Here is a 21,733-nt window from a genome sequence, read left to right as displayed (position 1 = left end):
CAGTTGGATGTGACGCTGAGCACGTGCACTCAGCTTCTTTGGACGACCAACGCGAGGTCTGTTCTGAGTGGACCCTGCTCTTTTAAAACGCTGGATGATCTTGGCCACTGTGCTGCAGCTCAGTTTCAGGGTGTTGGCAATCTTCTTGTAGCCTTGGCCATCTTCATGTAGCGCAACAATTCGTCTTTTAAGATCCTCAGAGAGTTCTTTGCCATGAGGTGCCATGTTGGAACTTTCAGTGACCAGTGAGAGAGTGTGAGAGCTGTACTACTAAATTGAACACACCTGCTCCCTATGCACACCTGAGACCTAGTAACACTAACAAATCACATGACATTTTGGAGGGAAAATGACAAGCAGTGCTCAATTTGGACATTTAGGGGTGTAGTCTCTTAGGGGTGTACTCACTTTTGTTGCCGGTGGTTTAGACATTAATGGCTGTATATTGAGTTATTTTGAGGGAAGAATAAATTTACACTGTTGTATAAGCTGCACACAGACTACTTTTCATTGTGTCAAATTGTCATTTTGTCAGTGTTGTCCCATGAAAAGATATACTTAAATATCTGCAGAAATGTGAGGGGTGTACTCACTTTTGTGATACACTGTATATATATATTATATATTATATATATGTATATATGTATATACTGTATATATACGTATATACTACAGGGTGGGCAATTTATATGGATATACCTAAATAAAATGGGAATGGTTGGTGATATTAACTTCCTGTTTGTGGCACATTAGTATATGGGAGGGGGGAAACTTTTCAAGATGGGTGGTGACCATGGCGGCCATTTTGAAGTCGGCCATTTTGGATCCAACTTTAGTTTCCAGTATCCGTAGTTTCAGGTGCTGCACATCTCGTATCTTCACAGCATAGACAATTGCCTTCAGATGACCCCAAAGATAAAAGTCTAAGGGGGTCAGATCGGGAGACCTTGGGGGCCATTCAACTGGCCCACGACGACCAATCCACTTTCCAGGAAACTGTTTATCTAGGAATGCTCGGACCTGACACCCATAATGTGGTGGTGCACCATCTTGCTGGAAAAACTCAGGGAACGTGCCAGCTTCAGTGCATAAAGAGGGAAACACATCATCATGTAGCAATTTCAAATATCCAGTGGCCTTGAGGTTTTCATTGATGAAGAATGGCCCCACTATCTTTGTACCCCATATACCACACCATACCATCAATTTTTGTGTTCCAACAGTCTTGGAGGGATCTATCCAATGTGGGTTAGTGTCAGACCAATAGCGGTGGTTTTGTTTGTTACCTTCACCATTCACATAAAAGTTTGCCTCATCACTGAACAAAATGTTCTGTGTAAACTGAGGGTCCTGTTCCAATTTTTGTTTTGCCCATTCTGCAAATTCAGTGCGCCGATCTGGGTCATCCTCGTTGAGATGCTGCAGCAGCTGGAGTTTGTAAGGGTGCCATTTGTGAGTAGCTAATATCCGCCGAAGGGATGTTCGACTGATGCCACTCTCCAGTGACATGAGGCGAGTGCAACGCTATGGGCTCTTGCTGAATGGGCCGACTTCAAAATGGCCGCCATGGTCACCACCCATCTTGAAAAGTTTTCCCCCTCCCATATACTAATGTGCCACAAACAGGAAGTTAATATCACCAACCATTCCCATTTTATTTAGGTGTATCCATATAAATGGCCCACCCTGTATATATATATGTATATATATGTGTGTGTGTATATATATATATATATACTGTATATATATATACTGTATATATAACTTTATATAATATCCTTACTTTTGCAGTACTGTAGAAGAAGATACTGCAACAACGTTTGAGGGCCACTGATTTTTATATTTAACTCGTAATATTTTGAGAATAAAGTCAAATTACTTGTTTGCAGCTTATACAGTGTATCACAAAAGTGAGTACACCCCTCACATTTCTGCAAATATTTCATTATATCTTTTCATGGGACAACACTATAGACATGAAACTTGGATATAACTTAGAGTAGTCAGTGTACAGCTTGTATAGCAGTGTAGATTTACTGTCTTCTGAAAATAACTCAACACACAGCCATTAATGTCTAAATAGCTGGCAACATAAGTGAGTACACCCCACAGTGAACATGTCCAAATTGTGCCCAAATGTGTCGTTGTCCCTCCCTGGTGTCATGTGTCAAGGTCCCAGGTGTAAATGGGGAGCAGGGCTGTTAAATTTGGTGTTTTGGGTACAATTCTCTCATACTGGCCACTGGATATTCAACATGGCACCTCATGGCGAAGAACTCTCTGAGGATGTGAGAAATAGAATTGTTGCTCTCCACAAAGATGGCCTGGGTTATTTTACTAACTAAAATTAAAATAATTTATGAGCTTTTTTTATGTGATGCACTGTTGCTATTATGAAATATCAGTTTACCAGACCATTTAAAAATGTAATTTATGTTTTTAGAGAGTCTTCCAAACTATGGCCCAAGAAATTAAATATATAAAAGATTATGAAAAATGTCTTAAAATATTAACAAGACAAAAGTTAAACCTTCAAAGGTATGTCAATAACTATGTCCAAATTTTTGGTATCTTAACATACAGTATGGAGCTGACAAGTGTATTAGTGTCCCAGCAAAACATAAAACATATCACTTAGCTTCATAACAAGTCATCATGCTTTATTGAATAAAAACAGTGACAAAGAACATGACATTAATGTAGAACAGTAAAATGAACATAAACAATATGAGCAGAACCAGTTCAGCATTCTGATTGTAGATTTTACACAAAGTCAATAGAGAACACTTTATTACAAGATCTAAACATGCTCATCAAAGAATAAAGATGCAGTCTGTATCTTAAAGCTTATACTGGCGATATTAGTGTTATAAGATTAGCGATTAGCGATATAAGATTATAAGCAGAGGAAAACATCTCCAAAATTATAAATTTAATTCTGAAACTTCCAACACTTGTTTATGTAACATTGAGATGTTTTGCTTGAGTTGTAAATTAAACTCTCAGTTTTGGGATAGGTTTTAGAAAAATGGTGTTCACAGTTTCAGTGGCATTCAAACCCAACATATTCAATAAAAGACCACTCCGAAGTAAAATTTCTGTTTTATTTTTTAGCCATTCAGATGCTAACATGGTTTAGTACTTAGTATAAACCCAACTATACCAACCTACTTGTCAGAATGTAGATTCTACACAAAGTCGATGTTGAACAGTTTATTACATATATTGATGATCTCATAAAATAAGTTAAATTTATTATTTCCTTAATATAGTTATCACACAAATAGTTTTGAAAACTCTGCTCTTTAAAATAATAATGTTTTACAAAATGTATTTTATTTAGGTTCCCTTTGTCTAAAATCTTTCATTGTAGGTCATCTGCAAGAATGAAAGAGAACACAAGTGCAGGATGTTTTAACCAAGGCAGAATAATTCTGTGGCTAAAAAGCCACTGCCAAAAAGGAACAACTGCAAATAAATGGGGTGGCCACAATAACGAAAACAAAGGTACAAATTAACGAAACAAAAACATTCAAACCCACAATGAAGAAAGTGGACAGAATACAGGGATAATGCAGAACAGAGCAAGCCTGGTATCACAGCTTTAGCGAGATAGAAGGTTTGCCAACAGAGGACCAAGTCTAAAAGTGAGAAACCGCAATAACGGCCATGAGGTGTGTGCCCCCTCTGCTGAAAAGAAAAGAAAAGAAAAGAAAAAAAAAAAGCTAAAGGGCACAACTCTCTAGCTACTGCCGAAGTAGTCTGCCAGATGAACCATGTTACAATATGCAAATGAAAAGAGGCAAATTTAACATCACTGTATCCGTGGGTTATTTAAGAAATAATAGTACAATGTCAAAAATAAAAGCAGTAAAAACAAACAAACAATACTGAAAATGTAAAACAGTAAAAATCCTCTTAAACTAGTAATATTAATAAATGGTTATTTGTCTAACCAAAAATAATGATATAAATAATAAATACATTATAAGATATATTATTTTGTTAATAACAAAATACATAATTTTAAACATTTATAATACATTTGAAATATTGATCTTTTCCATATAACAATATATATGCATATTTGTATATTTACAAGTACTTAAAATGTGCACTTGTTTAGATAATATCATCCAGAAGGTGAGGAGTGGCTACCCAGTCCAAAGTCCGTGGCTCAGAAGCTGCCATTATCATGCACATAAACTGTTTGCCAGTTCTTTTGTCAAAAGGGTAAATAGTTGTAGGAGTAAACCTTCTGTTGCTCTCCACAAACTCACAGAGTTTTTGGTACACTTGTGGGTACTCCTGGCGAAGAAACACCCCACGAATCCTTAGCTCCCGCTGAATGTTGATAAAACATATCTCCCTAGCTTTTCTACCTTGCTCACCTTCCTTGTCAATGTCAGTTGTACCTGGTGGTGGAGTGAGGATTAGTGTCTCCATGTCACTCTCCTTTATATGGACCTTTCGTTCTGTACTGTATGAGGCCAAAGCAACCTTGGCATACTTCCTGACTGTCGGGGTTTGGACCCTTGGTGATGGCCCATCAGGCAACTGTTCACCAACAGCAATGGATACATTCAAGAGAAAACATTCATTGGGGTCATACTCTTTACCTGCGTCCTGAAGCTCCTTACAATACTCTCCAAGGTTATCCTTGAATCCATCTAGTTCACGTACAGAAAGGTAAGTTGGAGACATAAGGAGGCTTTCCAGACCAAACTGAAGGAAGTTTGTTGATGATGCTGGGTTTGGAAATCCCAAAAACAGCACACCCCTTCCTCTGGATAAGTATCCCACTTTTGCTATACGTGAAAAAGCTTTGTGGACTTCTGCAGTTTCTCTACAAAACTTAATAATGTGGCGACACACACTGCCAATTCGTCCATAAAGACAGCTCTCCTTGTGAATATCCCAGTCTTCTCTACGGCAGTTGCGAGAGCAGTAGTAAGTGTAGCAGCTGTGGCAGGATTTGAAGTAGAGACAAGCATTAAACAATGTTTCTATCCGACGGCATTTATTGTTAGAACACATCATGGTATCATCTGCATCTGGACTCTGGTCAGGGGAACACCCCTCTCTGCTCTGAAGATCATCACAACTCCTCTCAGTTTCCCTTTCTATGTAAGATTCTATTGGGGCTGGCTGTTTGTTAAGGGGCATGGTATTGCCAGATGCTTCCTGTAAATGTATTTTTCTGGATGATACTGCCTCATCTTTATCAGTAGGCGTCTTGAGGTTATCCAGCAGGTCTTCACTAGGCCCTCCACTAGAGCGTGGTTTGTAATCAGTAACCAGGTCAGCTAAAAGTTTGTCAAGCTGTTCTAAGCTTTGTTGGAGTGAGGCACTATAATGTGTCTTTTCTTTACCTATGAAGGGTATTGTCTCAGTGTATGATGCATCATCATTTAGGGAACTTTTATAATCCAGAACATCAAAACTGGCAGAACGTGCCCCTGCTTTATTACCCTTGCTAGGTTTGTTATCATTATCTGTGATGGTGATCTCAGGTGTCAAAAACCACTGTTTGCTTGGTGTATGCCTAAAATCATTTGGGGTTTTTTCCATCAGGGAAGTATCAGACAAGGATAGAGCTGCATATCGCCTTGGTGAACTTGAAAGATTAACAACTACAGGTACTGGTCTTTTGTCATTTTTTGACAAAGCTTGTTTACCCTGACATATCAGATTCTCGTCACTTTTTCCACAGGGCATAGGCTGTTCCCTTTCTACATTAGTACTAAGGATATTATCCCAAGATCTTGAGTAAGGTTTTTGGTCAGTTACCACCCTTGCTGATTTTACACATGGGTTTGTGTACCAAGATGTAAGCATGGGCTCCTGTCGAACTCTTGTTGGTGTACCCTGGGAGGTGTATGAAGAAGAATAATGTGTGGAATAGCCAGATACATCTGAGCCATACCAATCATGTGACTGTGGCTGAACCATATGAGCATGGTTCCTACCCTCTTTGAAATTTGCTGGAATATGAGGTTCCAGTGGTGGCATATAAGAATCACCAACATAGAAAATCTCAGGGGGGACCTTTTGAATCTGATATGTCCTAGGATCATCCCTATAAAAAGTTCGTGCTGGGGGTGTCTGTATTATGTATTGCCCTGGTTCATAAGCATGTGAGTTAGGGTATTTGGGTAAAGGATCATGATGCAGGTCTATTTCTGTAAAATATGCCCTGGCAGGTATTGTATGAACAACATAGGCGCTTTGATCATGGACATAGTCATGCTTGGGAGTGTTTGTTTGACTGGGAACATTGAAATACTCATCTTGATTAGCTAACGCTGGGGAGCCATAATTTGCCAAATCCTCTTCATTAAAGAAATTTGTTGTCTGGCTTAAGTGAGTGCTGTGTTCTCTCCCATAGTAATTCCTTAACTCTTGTTGAGCAGAAAGCTGTTGTAGTGATGTTTTCGGTGGCAGCATGTAAGTATTCGGCACCCTTTGGGAATACTGGTATGTAGGTCTATAGTCACCTATAAAAGATTCAGTGGGTGTTGGCGTTCTGGACACTGAAAAATGAAAAGGTACTTTAAGATTCTGACTGTCAGTACTGGGAAACTTTGGCCAGGGGTTGTCCACCCTTGGAAAGGATTGTTGACCATGTTGCTGCAAGGTTTCCTTATCAGGCTTAATGTCTAGTCGACACCTTACATGAGGACTAGTGGAACGTCTTTCCGGCCTTTCCATTTCCAGACTTTCAGAAAAATACACAGGGCAGTTCATGCTGGAATCAGTCTTCTGTGGCTGCAGCTTGATGGGATGTACCTTATTATTTAGGGTCTGAGACAATGCATAAAAGGGTTCCCTTTGAGTAGACACCTCTGGCCCCCACTGCATATGTTTTGGAGACCTCTGAACATCATGTTTTTTTCTTGCAACTGGTGGTGAGGCTTTAGGTGTCAGAGGAATAAAGTTGGTCTGGACTCGGGGAGCACTTCTTGATCTAGTTCTCCGTTTAAGTAAACCCTCACCAGTCATTTCAGCAGTCAAATTCTGAGAGGTTACTTTTAAGTTATATATGTCTGGAGAGGAAAACCGAAGTCTGTGCCTTTGTTGTTGGTCTACAAGATTTCCAGCAACTTCTGGGTAAGCTGTATATTTGTCAGCCCTTCTATATGGGTATTCCATTTCTATTGTGTTATATTTAAGTGTGTGTAGAGACTCAGTATCAAACATGTGACCGTGCCCCTTTGTGTTGTTCCAGATATCCTTTAGTGCACAGATGTATGTAGAATCACATTGTTTACAGGAACAGTATGATTGGGCATGAGTAGAGATGGATTTCACTTCAGCAGCTTGATACATAATAGATTGTTGTAGGTTGGGAAGATCTGTGCGTGTCATCTTACTCCATTAGTTCTATCCATAAAATCATTTTTAGATTAAAATATCCTGCAAAAAAAAACAGCATTTTATTTTATTTTCAGTTCATATGTACAATATATTGATAACAACAACAAATGATAATCAAGAACCAAGCACTATTTAGCAAGTGTCTTCGTTTAACAGTCTAACACTGAGCATTGAGTTGGTGACAAGCACACACACCAATAATAGTTTTATCCAATGAGGTAACTGATGAGGTTAAATAACTACTAAGGACCTTACATATTAAATAAACACGTAATATAAAAACACTACAGTTTTGGGAAAGTGCATATCAATTATTACCCTCTGTCATCAATATATGATAATTTAATCTAAAATGACTTTGAGATTGGTGGCATGATGCCAAACAAGTTAAGATAAAGGATAAAGTTACATTTATACAGAAACTAAATAATACATGGCTGTTTGTAGTATAATATATCACATACACAGATCTGTAATGAAAGAGACTTACTACCAGCACTGTTTAGATAGTCACTTTTAAAGCTGAGGCATGTGTTTTATTAGAACCCCATATCAGAAAAAGCTGGGACAGTATGAAAGATGCAAATTAAAAAACTGCAGTATGAACAGTATGAACCCATCCCAATATTTATGTTTTGTCTGGTCAGCTTCATTTCATCTGTTAATATACATCCATTTCTGCATTCATGCCTGCAGCACATTCCAAAAACAGTTGGGATAATGGCGATAATGATGTGATTTCAAAAAGCTGATGCCAACAGGTAACAGTAATAACGATTTGGTACAAAAGCAGTTTCCACAAAAGGCTGGGCAGAGGCTCTCTAGTTTGTCAACAAGTGCATGAGAAAATTATTGAATTGTTTAAAAACAATGTTCCTCATAACCAATAAGAAAGGGATTTACATATATCTCATTCTAGAGTACTTAAATGATTCAGGGAATCTGTGGTCATTTTTAGTTTGTAAGGACCAAGGGCGCAAGCCTAAGATGAACACCTGTTATCTTCAATCCCTCAGAAGGCACTGCATTAAGAACCGTCATTTATCATAAATAGCTGATATAATCCATTGGCAAACCTTTGTCAAGCATTACAATATGGTGTTACATTCACAAATGGCACTTAAAATTTTACTGTGCAAAAAGCCTTATGTTAATCATGTCTAGAAGCAACGTCAAGTTCTCTGGGCTTGGAGGCATCTGGGATGGACCATCAACACCTGAAACACCTCATCGCTTGGTATCCTCTGTGCCAAAATGTCTTTTAGGTGTCATAACAAGTTATGGCAACATTAAAAAGTGGTAAATGCTTTTGGGAGGTTTTGCAGGTCTGAAATGCAGGAATGGATGTACAGGGTGAGTCAAAAGTCGCAGGACACTCTTTTATTTCAGAAATGAAAGGGAAAATGACATATCTGAATACTCCAGCAAGTAATGAGTGAGGGGGGCTATCTTTTAGGCTATGTTCAGAACATGGCTGCCATCTTGAAAGCCGCCATATTGGATCAAGGGCAAGTTTTTCCAATGGGAAGGTGGTCATGTAGACCAGAATTTTCTCAGAAAATCAATGCCGCAATCAGATTTGCAATATCTCTTGTGGTTCAAAAGTTATCAACACAAAGTTCAAAACTTTTGTTAGTTACAGGTAACTGAAGATGGAATTGACGCAAAAAGAGAGGATTGAGGTGATTCTGATGTCCGGGGAACGCAGCTGCTGTACCATAGCTGCAGACTTCAACAACTGACACCCAGAAAGACCACCAATTTCACACAGCACTGTTGCATCCCTCATAGCCAAATTCCGAGAAACCGGGACTGTGGACAACAAGCCACGTAGTGGTCGTCCGAAGACCGCTACCGACGTAGAAACCTCAACAATGGTTTTGGCAGCCTTTGCGAAAAGTCCACGACGCAGCACGCGACCTCTCGCAGCAGAATGTGGTGTCAGCCAGTCATCCCTTGTACGGATTCCTCATACCAATAAGTGGCACCCCTTCAAGATCCAGCTGCAGCAGAAACTATCAGAGGATGACCCTGATAGACGTGTCGAGTTCTGCACCTGGGCGTTAGAACAACATCAATGGGATCCCGCATTCGCACAGGGCATTCTGTTCAGTGACGAGGCCAATTTTTATGTCAGTGGTGAGGTCAACCGCCAGAACGTGAGGTACTGGAGTGATGAAAACCCTCACTGGACAGCAGACACCAAAGTCGTAGGTGATGTGAAGGTTATGGTGTGGTGTGGAATATGGGGCACCTATGTAATTGGACCCATTTTCATCGACCAGACCCTAAATGCTCAGCGCTACCTGACAATGCTACAGGAAACAGTGTTCCCATCCATTCTGACCAAAGATGGCAGTTTCCCCTGTTATTTCCAACAGGATGGGGCTCCACTACACTATGGAGCAGGTGTTCGTCAGTGGCTGGATATTCAATTCCCTGGTCATTGGATTAGCCATCGTGGTCCTGTGGAATGGCCGTCCAGATCACCCGACCTCACACCACTCGACTTTTATCTCTGGGGTCATCTCAAACAAATTGTGTATGCTGAGAAAATCCGCAACAAACACCACCTTCAGCACCACATCGTGGAGGCTTGTGACAGCATTTCTCCAGAGATTCTCATGCGGGTTCATAACGATGGGTTCCAGTGCCTTCAGCTCTGTGTTCAGCCCCAGGGACAACACATTGAACATTTCAAATAGCTGTGCATCACAGGGAACGTTCCCGGTTGTTGTTGCAACTTTCTGTGTTGATAACTTTTGAACCACAAGAGATATTGCAAATCTGATTGCTAAGAAAATTCTGGTCTTCTTTGATATGCTACATGACGACCTTCCCATTGGAAAAACTTGCCCTTGATCCAATGTGACGGCTTTCAAGATGGCGGTCATGTTCCGGACATAGCCTAAAAGATAGGCCCCCTCACCCATTACTTGCTGGGGTATTCAGATATGTAATTTTCCCTTTTCGTTTCTGAAATAAAAGAGTGTCCTGCGACTTTTGACTTTTTAAATTAACAAATAAAATTAAGCTGACCCAACAAAACATGAAATATCTTGGGTTCACACTGTCTGCAATGAAATAAAAGTCAAAGTAAATGCAAAACATTGTGTTTTTATTTACATTTTCCATGCTCTCCAAGCTGTTTTTGATTTGGGATTGTAAATTTCACATTATGTATGGGCACTTGGTGGTGGAGTGGTAAAACACAGTAGCCCACCATGCAAGCTCTCAAAATCTCGATTGTGCTATCACCCTGCAGGGCACCTACACAGACTGTTGCAGTTGCAGTATCTGCTGGCTGGTCGATGGCACCCACACAGAGACGGAAAATAATGGAGAACAGTAAATGACACTGTATGTTACACTAATCCCTGTGTGAAAAAAAAAAACGTTTGGCAACTACACACATCTCTGAGGGGTTGTGTGCTAGGTATGGCCCCCTTTGCTCAGTGTTAGGGTCTGCAGCAATAGACTGGAGATACAACTGGGTAAATTGATATGACTAGATTGATAGAGAAAGGGAAAAACAAAAAATGCATACACAGAATAAAAAAATCAGCTCAGTTATAGATTAACAGTACAATATCTCACAGTTTTTATAAACTGTGACAAAACAAGATTTATTAGCCACTGTACAGCATTTGCAAATAAATTTGCCTAACCATTTAAATTAACAAAATGCTAATTGAACTGTTTTCTAAAGACAGATTTTAAAATGCAGGAACTTTGTGCATCCAAAAATGTTAAATGTTTGTTGATGTGTTTTATAGGTAGAGTAAGAGTTTGAGACTACAAATTTGAGAACTTTTCCTAACCATACAAAGTCAACAAAAAGTGTACTGATTGGTCACTTGTTATTTAAGCTACAGATTATACAAAAGGGAGTGTGTAATTGCAAATAACATTACAGCTGTGATTTGATTATAGGCACAAGCCAAAGGTTAGTGACATAGATCATTACAGCTGTGATATTTGCGATAACGCAATCTTGAGTTAGACTGCTTTCATACAAGTGGTATACAAATTCAATTGCTTGTTGCTATGTATAATGAAATAACTTTAACACAGTAGTGGATCTTTTTGTAAGCAGCAAAGATCTTGAGTTTGTTTTGAGCTTTCCTACTTTATTAATACATTTATATCATAAAGCTATTTACCATAAATAATACAAAGTAACAACAACAGTAACACATGCATTATCTTATTAATCCAAAATGTCTGAACAACAAAGCTACAAAACCAAGTGCTACAAAAAAGAATATATAAAAACATCTGTTATTTAGTATGGAACATGTCATTGATTGTAGATGTGAAGCTGTTTATTGTGCATGGAATGTAGATTAAGCGCTGCTATTACAGAGAACATTCATTGCCTGCATGTCTATTAGTGCATTGTCTAGGTCATGTTGTTTAAATGTTGAATCAAGAGCAATGACCATACTAATGTATCATTCTTCGTTTAAGTACTTCATTTATGAATAAACTGTTTTGATTATGCAGAGATTACTGTTTCTGGTACTAAACAACCAGGACATGGAGAATTACAAGGTATGGTAAAAAATTTGTGTTGTTATCTAAAACTGATTCTGAGTCTAGATTTAAATCAATGACTCACTTCACTCTTGCACATCAATTGAAACTGATTGCATTTCTTAGTCAGTTGTAAATGTAAACTTAGCCACAACCTGTTTTTCCTCCTTCAACCCATATAATAAAATATATTAACTATATTGTATAAGCACACCAGAGCTGACATTTCGAACTCACAAGTTTGAATCTCAGCTCTGCTACTGGCAGGTCATGATTGGCCTGTCAGTGAGGGTGGGAATGCCATAAGGGATTCCTCATATCTGTTGCTATTACGACTTCTAGATGTGATCAAGGGCGTCTGAACAGTGAGATGAGGGATAATGGGGATCAGTGCGTAAATCTCCATATAAACCTGACCTGCCTCTTGTAGATGAAAAGAGCACATGTCAGGGGGCGGTGTGATGGTTGTGGCTCTTCTAAAATCTGAAGTGGAGGATTACAACAGTAAAGGCCGAAATACGAATCGGGTAATTGGATACATCTAGACTTGAAAATAAATTAAAATGTGCCCTTCTAATGTTAATGGGCTTAATAAAACTTAAGCAATTGTAGTACCCATAGTAGAGCTGTGGATCACTAGCGGCATAGAACTACTTCCATCTTTAGAAAAAGTTGGAAGAGTATGAAAAATGGAAAAAAATGCAGAGATTCTTACATTTATTTAGACTTATTTAATTGCAGACAGTATGAATCCAAGATATTTCATGGTTTGTCTGGTCAACTTCATTTAATTTGTTAATATTCATCCGTTCCTGCATTTCAGGCCTGCTACACATACAAACAACCAGAAAAAAAGGAATGGTAAAGCATTTACCACTTTGTAATGTTGCCATTCCTTCCCACAACATGTTTTGGCACCAAGGATACCATGCAATGAAGTGTGTTCAAAACTGCTTCTGGACATGATAAACATAAGGCTTTTCTGTACAGTAAAATTTAAAGTGGCATTTGTGAATGTAACCCCATACTGTAGTGCTTGACAAAGGTTTGTCAAAGTAAACCCTTGCCCATGGGTTATATCAGCTCTTAATTAATGACTGTTCTGGATGCAGTGCTATCTGAGGGATCGGAGATCACACATGTTTAGCTTAGGCCTGCTCCCTTGCCCTTCATGCGCTAACATTTTTCCAGATTCCTCAAATTGTTTAAAATACAAAAATTCTTCAAAATATTTCAGCACTTTTTAAACTCTATTTAAAACAAATTACATCTATTTTCTACATATTCACCTTCCGATGGATTTTTCCCAGCGTTGTACCAACTTTTTAATGCCATCAGCAAAAAATGTTTTTGGTTGAACGCGTAGCTACTGATGTACCGCTGCATTCATATAATCACATGAAAATCTCCTTAAGGGTTTTTTTGAGCTGTCCAAAAGGATGGAAATCAGATGACGCTAAATTCAGACTATAAGCTCTCTCAGACATGACCAATTACTACTCCTCCTGCCCTCACGTTTCCAAAACTTTTTGAAGAGCCCTCATATTTTGCACTGTAAAGAAATAAATATGCAAATCTTTTTTAGAGAACATTGTTTTTAAACATTTCAATCATTTTCTCACACATTTGGAAGTTTGTGTGTAAAATGATTGAAAAACAAGAATCTGTGATTTATTTCATCTTTATTTAACAGACAAACGTAAAAAGAAATGACTTGTACTGCTTTGGCTAAACAATTGTATTTGCTAAATATAAACAAATTTTTATTTAGAACATGGCAACACACTCAAAAATAAGTTGCAATGGGAAATTAGTAACAGGTGGGGGAATCATGATTGGGTATAAAAAGAGAATCTACCAAAGGCTCAGTTTTATTCAACCTAAGATGGGCCGTGGCTCACCATTTTAAGCAAACCTTTGCAAGAGAACTGTCCATTAATTTAAAAAGAACATTTATCAAAGCAAGATTTTAGGACTTTCACAGTCTATCACAAATAATATATTTAGGAAATCTGGAGAAATATCTGTGTTCCATGTAGTGCAAGGCCAGAAACCACTGGTTTGTAGCCATCAGGAGCTAGAGAAGTACTTTTAGTTTTAGATTTTAGATTAATTAATTAGTTAATACTGTAACATTTTCAGCCACATAGTGGTTTGCTCCAGTTATCTTAAAGTAGAGCTTATATGTTCATACCAGAGATGGGGACTTAAGTCCCCGCAACGCATGCAATGGGTAAATGTTCCAGCCAGCTTCCGGCGTAGCGATGAAGCATCGCTCCCTACCTTTGGAATCTCACTTAAAATGGTGGAATACCATATGTAGTGCACTTCACTGGAACAGCTGGTGTGAATGAAATGCTCCTACAGAACTGGAGCTAATGGTTGTAAGAACCGCTTTCTGAAAAAATCAGACCTTCTGATTGTACTTCCTAGTAAGAAATGTTGTTATTTGCATTTATTTAGTTTGCAGCGACACACAGATGATGTATCAATGAAATGCTTGATTGGCTTTCTAACAAGTTAGTGTTTTACTTCACAACTGGGAAAAGTTTGGAGGTTTTTAATTATATGCACATTTACAAACTAACGGATTATATTTCTAATGGGACAACACACGGTTATAAATTTAATAGCATCTGAAAGTACAGAAGTTAAGGTAAGCATTGGTTATGGATTTTTTGCTGTGTTTTGGATGTTGGCTGCTGTGCCTGATTTATTGCACGCTTTTGTTTTGCAGTAAAAACAAAATGTCATCAGTTTAAGCTTTTAACTGGTACCTGGGAAAAAAAGGCACTAAATAAAACGGCAAAACAGTTGCTAATCTGTTATTGTTTTTTATCTGAATTTATATATTATTTGTTTCTACGCTACATTTCCAATATATGTTTTGTGTATATTATATTGACTCGTGACTTGACCTAAAAGGCAAGTTGATTAAACTTTATTTTTTTTGTTATACCAACTGCTTTTCCCAATAATTCTACTTATTATCTTGAGCTCAATGGACAAAAATATTGATTTCTTCTTAGTTTTCATGTTAATTACGTTAAATATCAATTAGAAATGTTTATAGAAAAACAGACAGAATAATAAAATTATTTTTCTTTATTTCACTTCAGAAGTATTTACTTAAAATACAATATGTCAAGAAAACATCTTAAAAACTGTATATAAAGTTTTGATGAAACACAAACAGCTCTTCACAGTAACCATGAACCTGTACTCAGTTTCACACAGCAAGCTGATTTCTTAACGTTTGGCTGCAGCTCTCTACAACAAAACAAAGAAACAAGAAACAGAAGTATTAATATCAACATTAATACCATTCATTTAAGGATTAAAATAAAGCAGGCCAGCACACTCTTTGCTTCGTATGAAGGTTAGCATGCTAGCATGTAGCCTAAACACGGCAAATAAAGCAGCGATGTTTGATTATTTATTTACTGTCAACATTAAGATAATTTATTTTAAACAAAATTGTTAAGTAAAGTACAACACTTACCAAAATTGGACGGAAGATGAAAAAGTCCCATCAGACTGGTGTACATGCTACTCAAAAATAGCATAATGAGTAAGAAAATATTTGTCCATTTAGTTTAACAAAGGTTCCACTTCACAAAAAACAGTTGAGAAAGACAAGATTACTTTTGCAAAAAGCCTTAAATGAAAAGTAAAAAGTAATTTGCAACAACAGGTTACAAAAGTTAAAACAAATGGCTACCCCAACACAAGAAAATCATTTTTGCCTGATTCACCAACAGCAAGCTGAGAAAAAGGCTGACTTACATGTAAATGGTGGACGTTTTTCTGTTTTATTACCTTAACTTAACTTTTTTAAGTTAATCTGATAGAAAAGTTTTTTTTTTTGTTTAGTAAACTTAAATCTTTTAGCACATTTAAATGTGTACTCAAATGAGTACAAATGAGCATTTTTTAGTAGAGCAAAAAAACTTAAATAATTTATGTAAGTTGTACTAAAAATGTTTGATTAGATATAAATCTAATCTAACAGTGTACTTGACTTGGACTCGTATTTTGTGACTTGTGAGCATCTCTGGTTCATACTGCTCCAGTTATCTTAAAGTGGAGCTTATATGTTCATACGTAATTACTGTGTTTCTACAGTCTGTTAAAACTTGTGTTACCAGCATCTAAAAGCTCATGATACCAGCATCTAATGTTTTGTAATTACATTATGGTATTTAAGCAGATTCTGGGACCTTTTGAAATTCTGACCAAAAAGTCTGCTTTTGGCAGACTTGAAAAAGGCTTTTGCAAAACTTTTGCAAAGCCTGGCTTGTGTGTTTTTCATGTCACAGCGGGAGTGTATGGGTGATATCTTAATGAAACAGCTGTAGATCTAAACCACCCCCATTGAGAAATTAGCAACAATAGTCACCAGTATTCTGTTACCTGGGTGCCTGATGTCAGCGAAACCTGAAAGTGCTGGCTAAAGCAAAATGTAAATGTTGTAGGTGTATGAATTACAGTAGACCCTTGAGTTACGAACGGTTTACCATACGAACATTTCGGTATACGAACGATCTTTTTTAACTTAATGTACAAACAAATTTCGGATTACGAACCGAAATTCGCGAAACACGTGACGTCACGAACAAGTTGACTCCAACCATCTCTCTCTATATAAATACAGTGAGCAAACATTTAGACAGCGGACGGTGTTTTGTTAGGTGATTTCTTTATATTTTGTAAAATTCAATATTAAAATGTCCCCAAAGAAGCTGCAGAGAAAGTGCAGTGGTGAGAAAATGACTATTTGTTGTATTGTATAATTACTCCTGCCAGTAGCTGTCACTGTGTATCAGTGAGTGAGAGAGAAGAAGGAAAACGGCTCAGTAAACTATTCTTTCTTTCGTGCAATTACACCTACAAAATACGTTATTAAAATAAAGAAGGAAATAATAGAGAAATACGAGAGTTATTGTTGTTTCTGGTAGATACATTTTATATAAAAAGAAGGAAATGTATTATGGTGTATGGTATAGCACACGTACTGAAATTTTTTTTTATGTACAGTACAGTACTACTACTGTGTGTTGTTTATTATTGGTTATTACAGTACTGTCTATTCTATAATTTAAGATTTAAGGGAAAATATACTTGTATTTATAACAAAAAAGACCTTTTAAGACATTAGAAAGGTTATGTAAGGGGGTGGTTTGGGAGGTCTGGCACGGATTAATTCTATTTACATTATTTCTTATGGGAAAAATAGGTTTAACTAACGAACATTTTGACTTACGAATTTAATTGGTTCCAAGGGCTGTTCTTAAGTCAAGGGTCTGCTGTAGCTAGATTGATGTCCAAAGCCAGAATATGCTCTGGCTCATTACCGATGCAAAACAGAACTGCTCTGTGTCTAAATGGTGCTTTAAACAACAATGGTTTCGCTGAAGACTGGTCCACTTTTGAGGTAAGGTCTGGACTTTTGAAGGTGGATGGTGTCCACGCCTAAAACATGGAGTCCACCTCCTGGAAACAGTTATGTACAAAAGCCACATCTTAATGGTCGTGGAGGAGCCACAATTTATAGCAAAGGCTAACTGTTTTTTTGCTAATTTGTCACACTTATATGTTTCAGACTGTCCATTGAAAACAATTGTTTTAATATAAGATAATGCCAACAAAACTATACACAAAAGGCAGCTTTTAATCTCTTCATTCAGTTACATAATTTACTAAAGATTATTCAAAACATCTCTCATGTGAAAAAAGTAATTTTCTTGCTAAACCTAGTAACTTTAACATTGCTGTGGAAGATTTTGGCCCACTCGTTTTTTTCAGAACTGTTTTATTAACTGCCTGGTTTGGGTCTTGCCAGAGCATCTCAATATGATTCAAGTCAGGACTCTACAAAAACCTTTATATTGTTTTATTTGAGCCATTTAAAGGTGGACTTTCTTGCGTGCTGTGGATCATTATCCTGCTGCATAACCGAATTCTGCTTGAATTGACCTCCATTATTTAAACTTTTTAAAATGCTACCATAGCTCGAGTGCTAACTCATGGCTGTGGTACCTTCTAGTTTTCCTTTTTATTCATGCTTCAATAAATAGGGATACTAGAATCTCATCCTATACTCTGTACATTTAATATCTTGTTATTAATTATTTTGTTTTTATTATAATTTAACTACATCAGGGGACTGCACTTATAATGTCCAGAAACATACTGTCAGACTCTATTCTACCACAAACTGAACTGGAGAATGATAAACTCTAATTTCTTTCTTCATAATTTTTATTTGTTAGACATTTTGTTACTTTTTGCTATTTTATTTTTACATTTCTAGTATCTCTTTATTTTATCTAAATTTTTTTTTTAAACATACTGTAGGCCACCCAAGAAGGATGAGTCCCTATTGAGCCTGGTTCCTGACAATGTTTCTTTAATGTTTTAAGAAGTTCTTCCTGCCACCACTGCCCTTGTCCTGCTCATTAGGTGTTTTTCTATTTTTGATCCAATAATCTGTATAGCTGCTTTGAAGTGTATTTATTGAATGTGTGTGACCTTCAGGCCCTGCTTTACTGCATGCTACTGTGATATATATAGCCAGATGGACTTTGAAGAGCTTTAGAAAACATTTGTCACGTAACACAGCCCACCACTGCAACAAAAATGCAACCTGAAATTCTATTACAAAAGAGAACCCAGGGGCTTAGTGGGTAGCACTGTCGCCTCACAGCAAGAAGGTCCAGGGTTCGATCCCCAGGTGGGGCGGTCCGAGTCCTTTCTGTACGGAGTTTGCATGTTCTCACCATGCCTGCGTGGGTTTACTCCGGGTGCTCCGGTTTCCTCCCACAGTCCAAAGACATGCAAGTGAGGTGAATTGGAGATACAAAATTGTCCATGACTGTGTTCGATATAACCTTGTGAACTGATTAACCTTGTGTAATGAGTGGCTACCGTTCCTGTCATGAATGTAACCAAAGTGTAAAACATGACGTTAAAATCCTAATAAACAAACAATCAAGAGAACCCCTTCTCTTGGCCCAAGTTTATCTCAGATCATCCAAACAACAGTGAAAATGTGTGCTGTGGTCACTATTTGCCTTGTTTCCAAAAACATAGATGTCGAATACTCCATGCTAAATACGAAAAGGGCCACCAGGACTGTTGTAAAATCCAAAATCTGCCATGATAGAAGGTGCGTTAACTTGCATAAGTGTAATGGTATTTTCTACTGAAAAGGTATAGTGCATCATTAAGAGAAGGAACATACAATGAATGAAGCTGAAGTTAAGAAGCTGAAGGGTTATATCAAGCATAAATAGGCAATCATTCCAAACTGCAACAATTAGCATCCTCAGTTCCCAAACAGTTAAATAGGAAAGCAGGCACTCAGGTTGCGCAGTGGTCTACTAGGCTAGCCTACCAGGGTTTAAATTTCAGCAGTACTAATAGCAGGTTGAGCATCTACACAGACATGATTGGCTATGTCTGAGGGGGTAGATGGCCCAAACCCCTGACTTGGATAAAGCAATAAAGCAAATTTAAATTAAAAAAAATTAACAGAAAAGGTAACAACATTAGAAAAAATTTATCTTTTCTGCATTTTGTGTGTTGCATGCATCAAATTGTAATGTGTTTATATTCACAAAATACAATTTAGCTGGTCAGTGAAAACATTGGGAAAATTTGTGCCACTTAAATAAAGGCCCAAGAAGATTTGTTTTTATTGTATTTTACAAATTGTTTGGCTTTTCTGAAAATGGGGTATGCATTATTTGCTTGTGCTCTTTTTGTAAAACCATTTGTTCCAAGTAGGGATGCAAATTTACAATTAATATCAACCTTACCTTTACAGCATAAAGTGATTTTGTAAAAATGCAAAATGTCTAAATTATTTTGCATAAAAATAACAAAACACAAAAATCTACCAGTGTTTAAAATGCAGTCAGATGCCATACTGATGCAAAACAGCTTCTCCATTTATGGTTGAAATGATTAATAGTTTCCTATTTATTATTTTAATGCCTTCATCATCAATACTCCATCATTTATTATTTAAATGCACGGGTTGCCCTGTTCCATGTTAGAACTGCAGTACACGCTCCAGATAGGGAATACATCTGTTTACATATTCAGTGTGAGCATTTATTTAGTGTAACTGAGCATGTACTCAATGTATTATATATGAATTATTATAATGTTTGTCAAATGTCTTGTATTTCTGTCACTCTGTGTTATGTCATGTCACCTGTCTAGTGTGTCTATTATATATGGTAACAAAACCAACAAAACCTGTAAATTCTGTCAAAGCAAAAAAGGTACTCAACCACCCAAATAAAACAAATGCAGATGTTTGTTTACCATAAGTAAAGACTAATTAATTTGTATAGCATGTTTTACAACTGACATTGTCTCAAAGCAACTTTACAGATTCCAAGGTCAAAAAAGCCAATTTGGTTACAATTACAGTATTCTTCTATAAATCTGAACAATTAATAATTTATAACAATCTGGTTAAACTATGCAAAATATGTTAATTCAGATTAATTATGCTCAAATGTAAAAAAAAAAAAATTTAAAAATAAAAAACTTATAAAGAGGCTAATCTTTTCAGATGTGGCCAGACAAACCACCATTTCTCAAAACATGCACTGTCCACACATTTAAAAAGTCACAAAAGAACCCACAAACATCTAAGAAATTGCAGGTGTTGTTTGCCTCAGCTCAGCGTTTTTGACATTTATTTATAGAGGAGCTTCCATTCGACAATGAAATCATTATATAAAGTCACATTTCCAGTCCTAAAAAGAGCCCTTAATTTCTTAATTTAAAGTATCAATTTACCCAATCCATCAACCCATCCTTCCAACAATCTATCAGGCATGTTGGTCATAGTGTGATGCTGTTTTAGGGTCTGGGTGACTTGTCATCAGTCCATGATTTAAAGCAACAATCTGAAGCAAAATGCCAAGTTCACCTGTAAATTGCTAAAAAAAAAAAATGTTGTTCTTGGAATAAAAAGTACTGACTTAAACCATATTGAGATACTGTGACATGAGTTTTAATAGACAACTGAGGTTTGAAAGCAATACAATATATCTAAATTATTGCAATTCTGCAAAAAGAGTAGGTTAAATTCCTCCACAGCAAGAAAAAGACTCCGTACCAGTGATTATAAGACTTTGGCTGCAGTTATTCTACTAATGGTGGCACAACCAGTTAAGGAAGGGAATTATTTTTCCAAAATTATTTTAAAACTGCTTTTTGTGTTGACGTGTTCTGTTTACTTTAAAAATTACAGTAACAAATTAGTGTGGCATACTGAAAATAATGGACATCAGAGGGAACAAATATACTTTTAACGACACTAGCTCTACAGTCTTGTCATCGCATAAGGTATAACCCTACAGCGTTTCAGCAACCCACGTGACAAAAGTGAACCATTTCATTACGAAGCATTACAGGTTACCCTAGTACATACTCCGCGTAACCTTAGAAATCTAGGGGTTTAAATGCAGGCAGGACGCCATATAAAGGAACAGTGTTGTGAATGCCTTAAACAATCATAATATTATAGAATGTTAAATAAATAAGCATGGCATTCCTTACTAATTAACGACCAAGGACATTGAATAACCGTATAATGAAAATGCACTGACATTCACATTTAACCGTAATTGTTAAAACGCATATGCTAATATGCGTGCACCTAAAATCTAATTAGATAAAAGGCCAGTGTAAAGGAGGTAGCAGCTTACATGAGCCATGACATTCTTATTTATCTTATATATTTAGAACGTGAAGCAAGCAACAGTGCAAAACGGTTAAAGCGTGTAAAACATTAACG

General features: G+C 37.1%; 1 protein-coding gene across 1 annotated transcript; it reads right to left on the bottom strand.

The window, feature by feature from the left end:
- Positions 1 to 4,122: 4,122 nt before the first annotated feature.
- Positions 4,123 to 7,368, bottom strand: ajm1 (apical junction component 1 homolog). The gene has a single exon (XM_062989034.1). The coding sequence runs from the start codon at positions 7,366 to 7,368 to the stop codon at positions 4,123 to 4,125; it is 3,246 nt and encodes a 1,081-aa protein (XP_062845104.1).
- Positions 7,369 to 21,733: the final 14,365 nt, after the last annotated feature.

The sequence above is a fragment of the Trichomycterus rosablanca genome, chromosome 26, assembly GCF_030014385.1.
Source record: "Trichomycterus rosablanca isolate fTriRos1 chromosome 26, fTriRos1.hap1, whole genome shotgun sequence".
In the NCBI taxonomy this organism is placed as follows: domain Eukaryota; kingdom Metazoa; phylum Chordata; class Actinopteri; order Siluriformes; family Trichomycteridae; genus Trichomycterus; species Trichomycterus rosablanca.
The sequence above is the reverse complement of the archived record's forward strand: the minus strand, read 5'-3'. Positions and strand labels throughout refer to the sequence as shown.

Excerpts from the sequence above, each read along its gene's own strand:
- ajm1 (XM_062989034.1), bottom strand. The coding sequence starts at position 7,368 with ATGACACGCACAGATCTTCCCAACCTACAACAATCTATTATGTATCAA.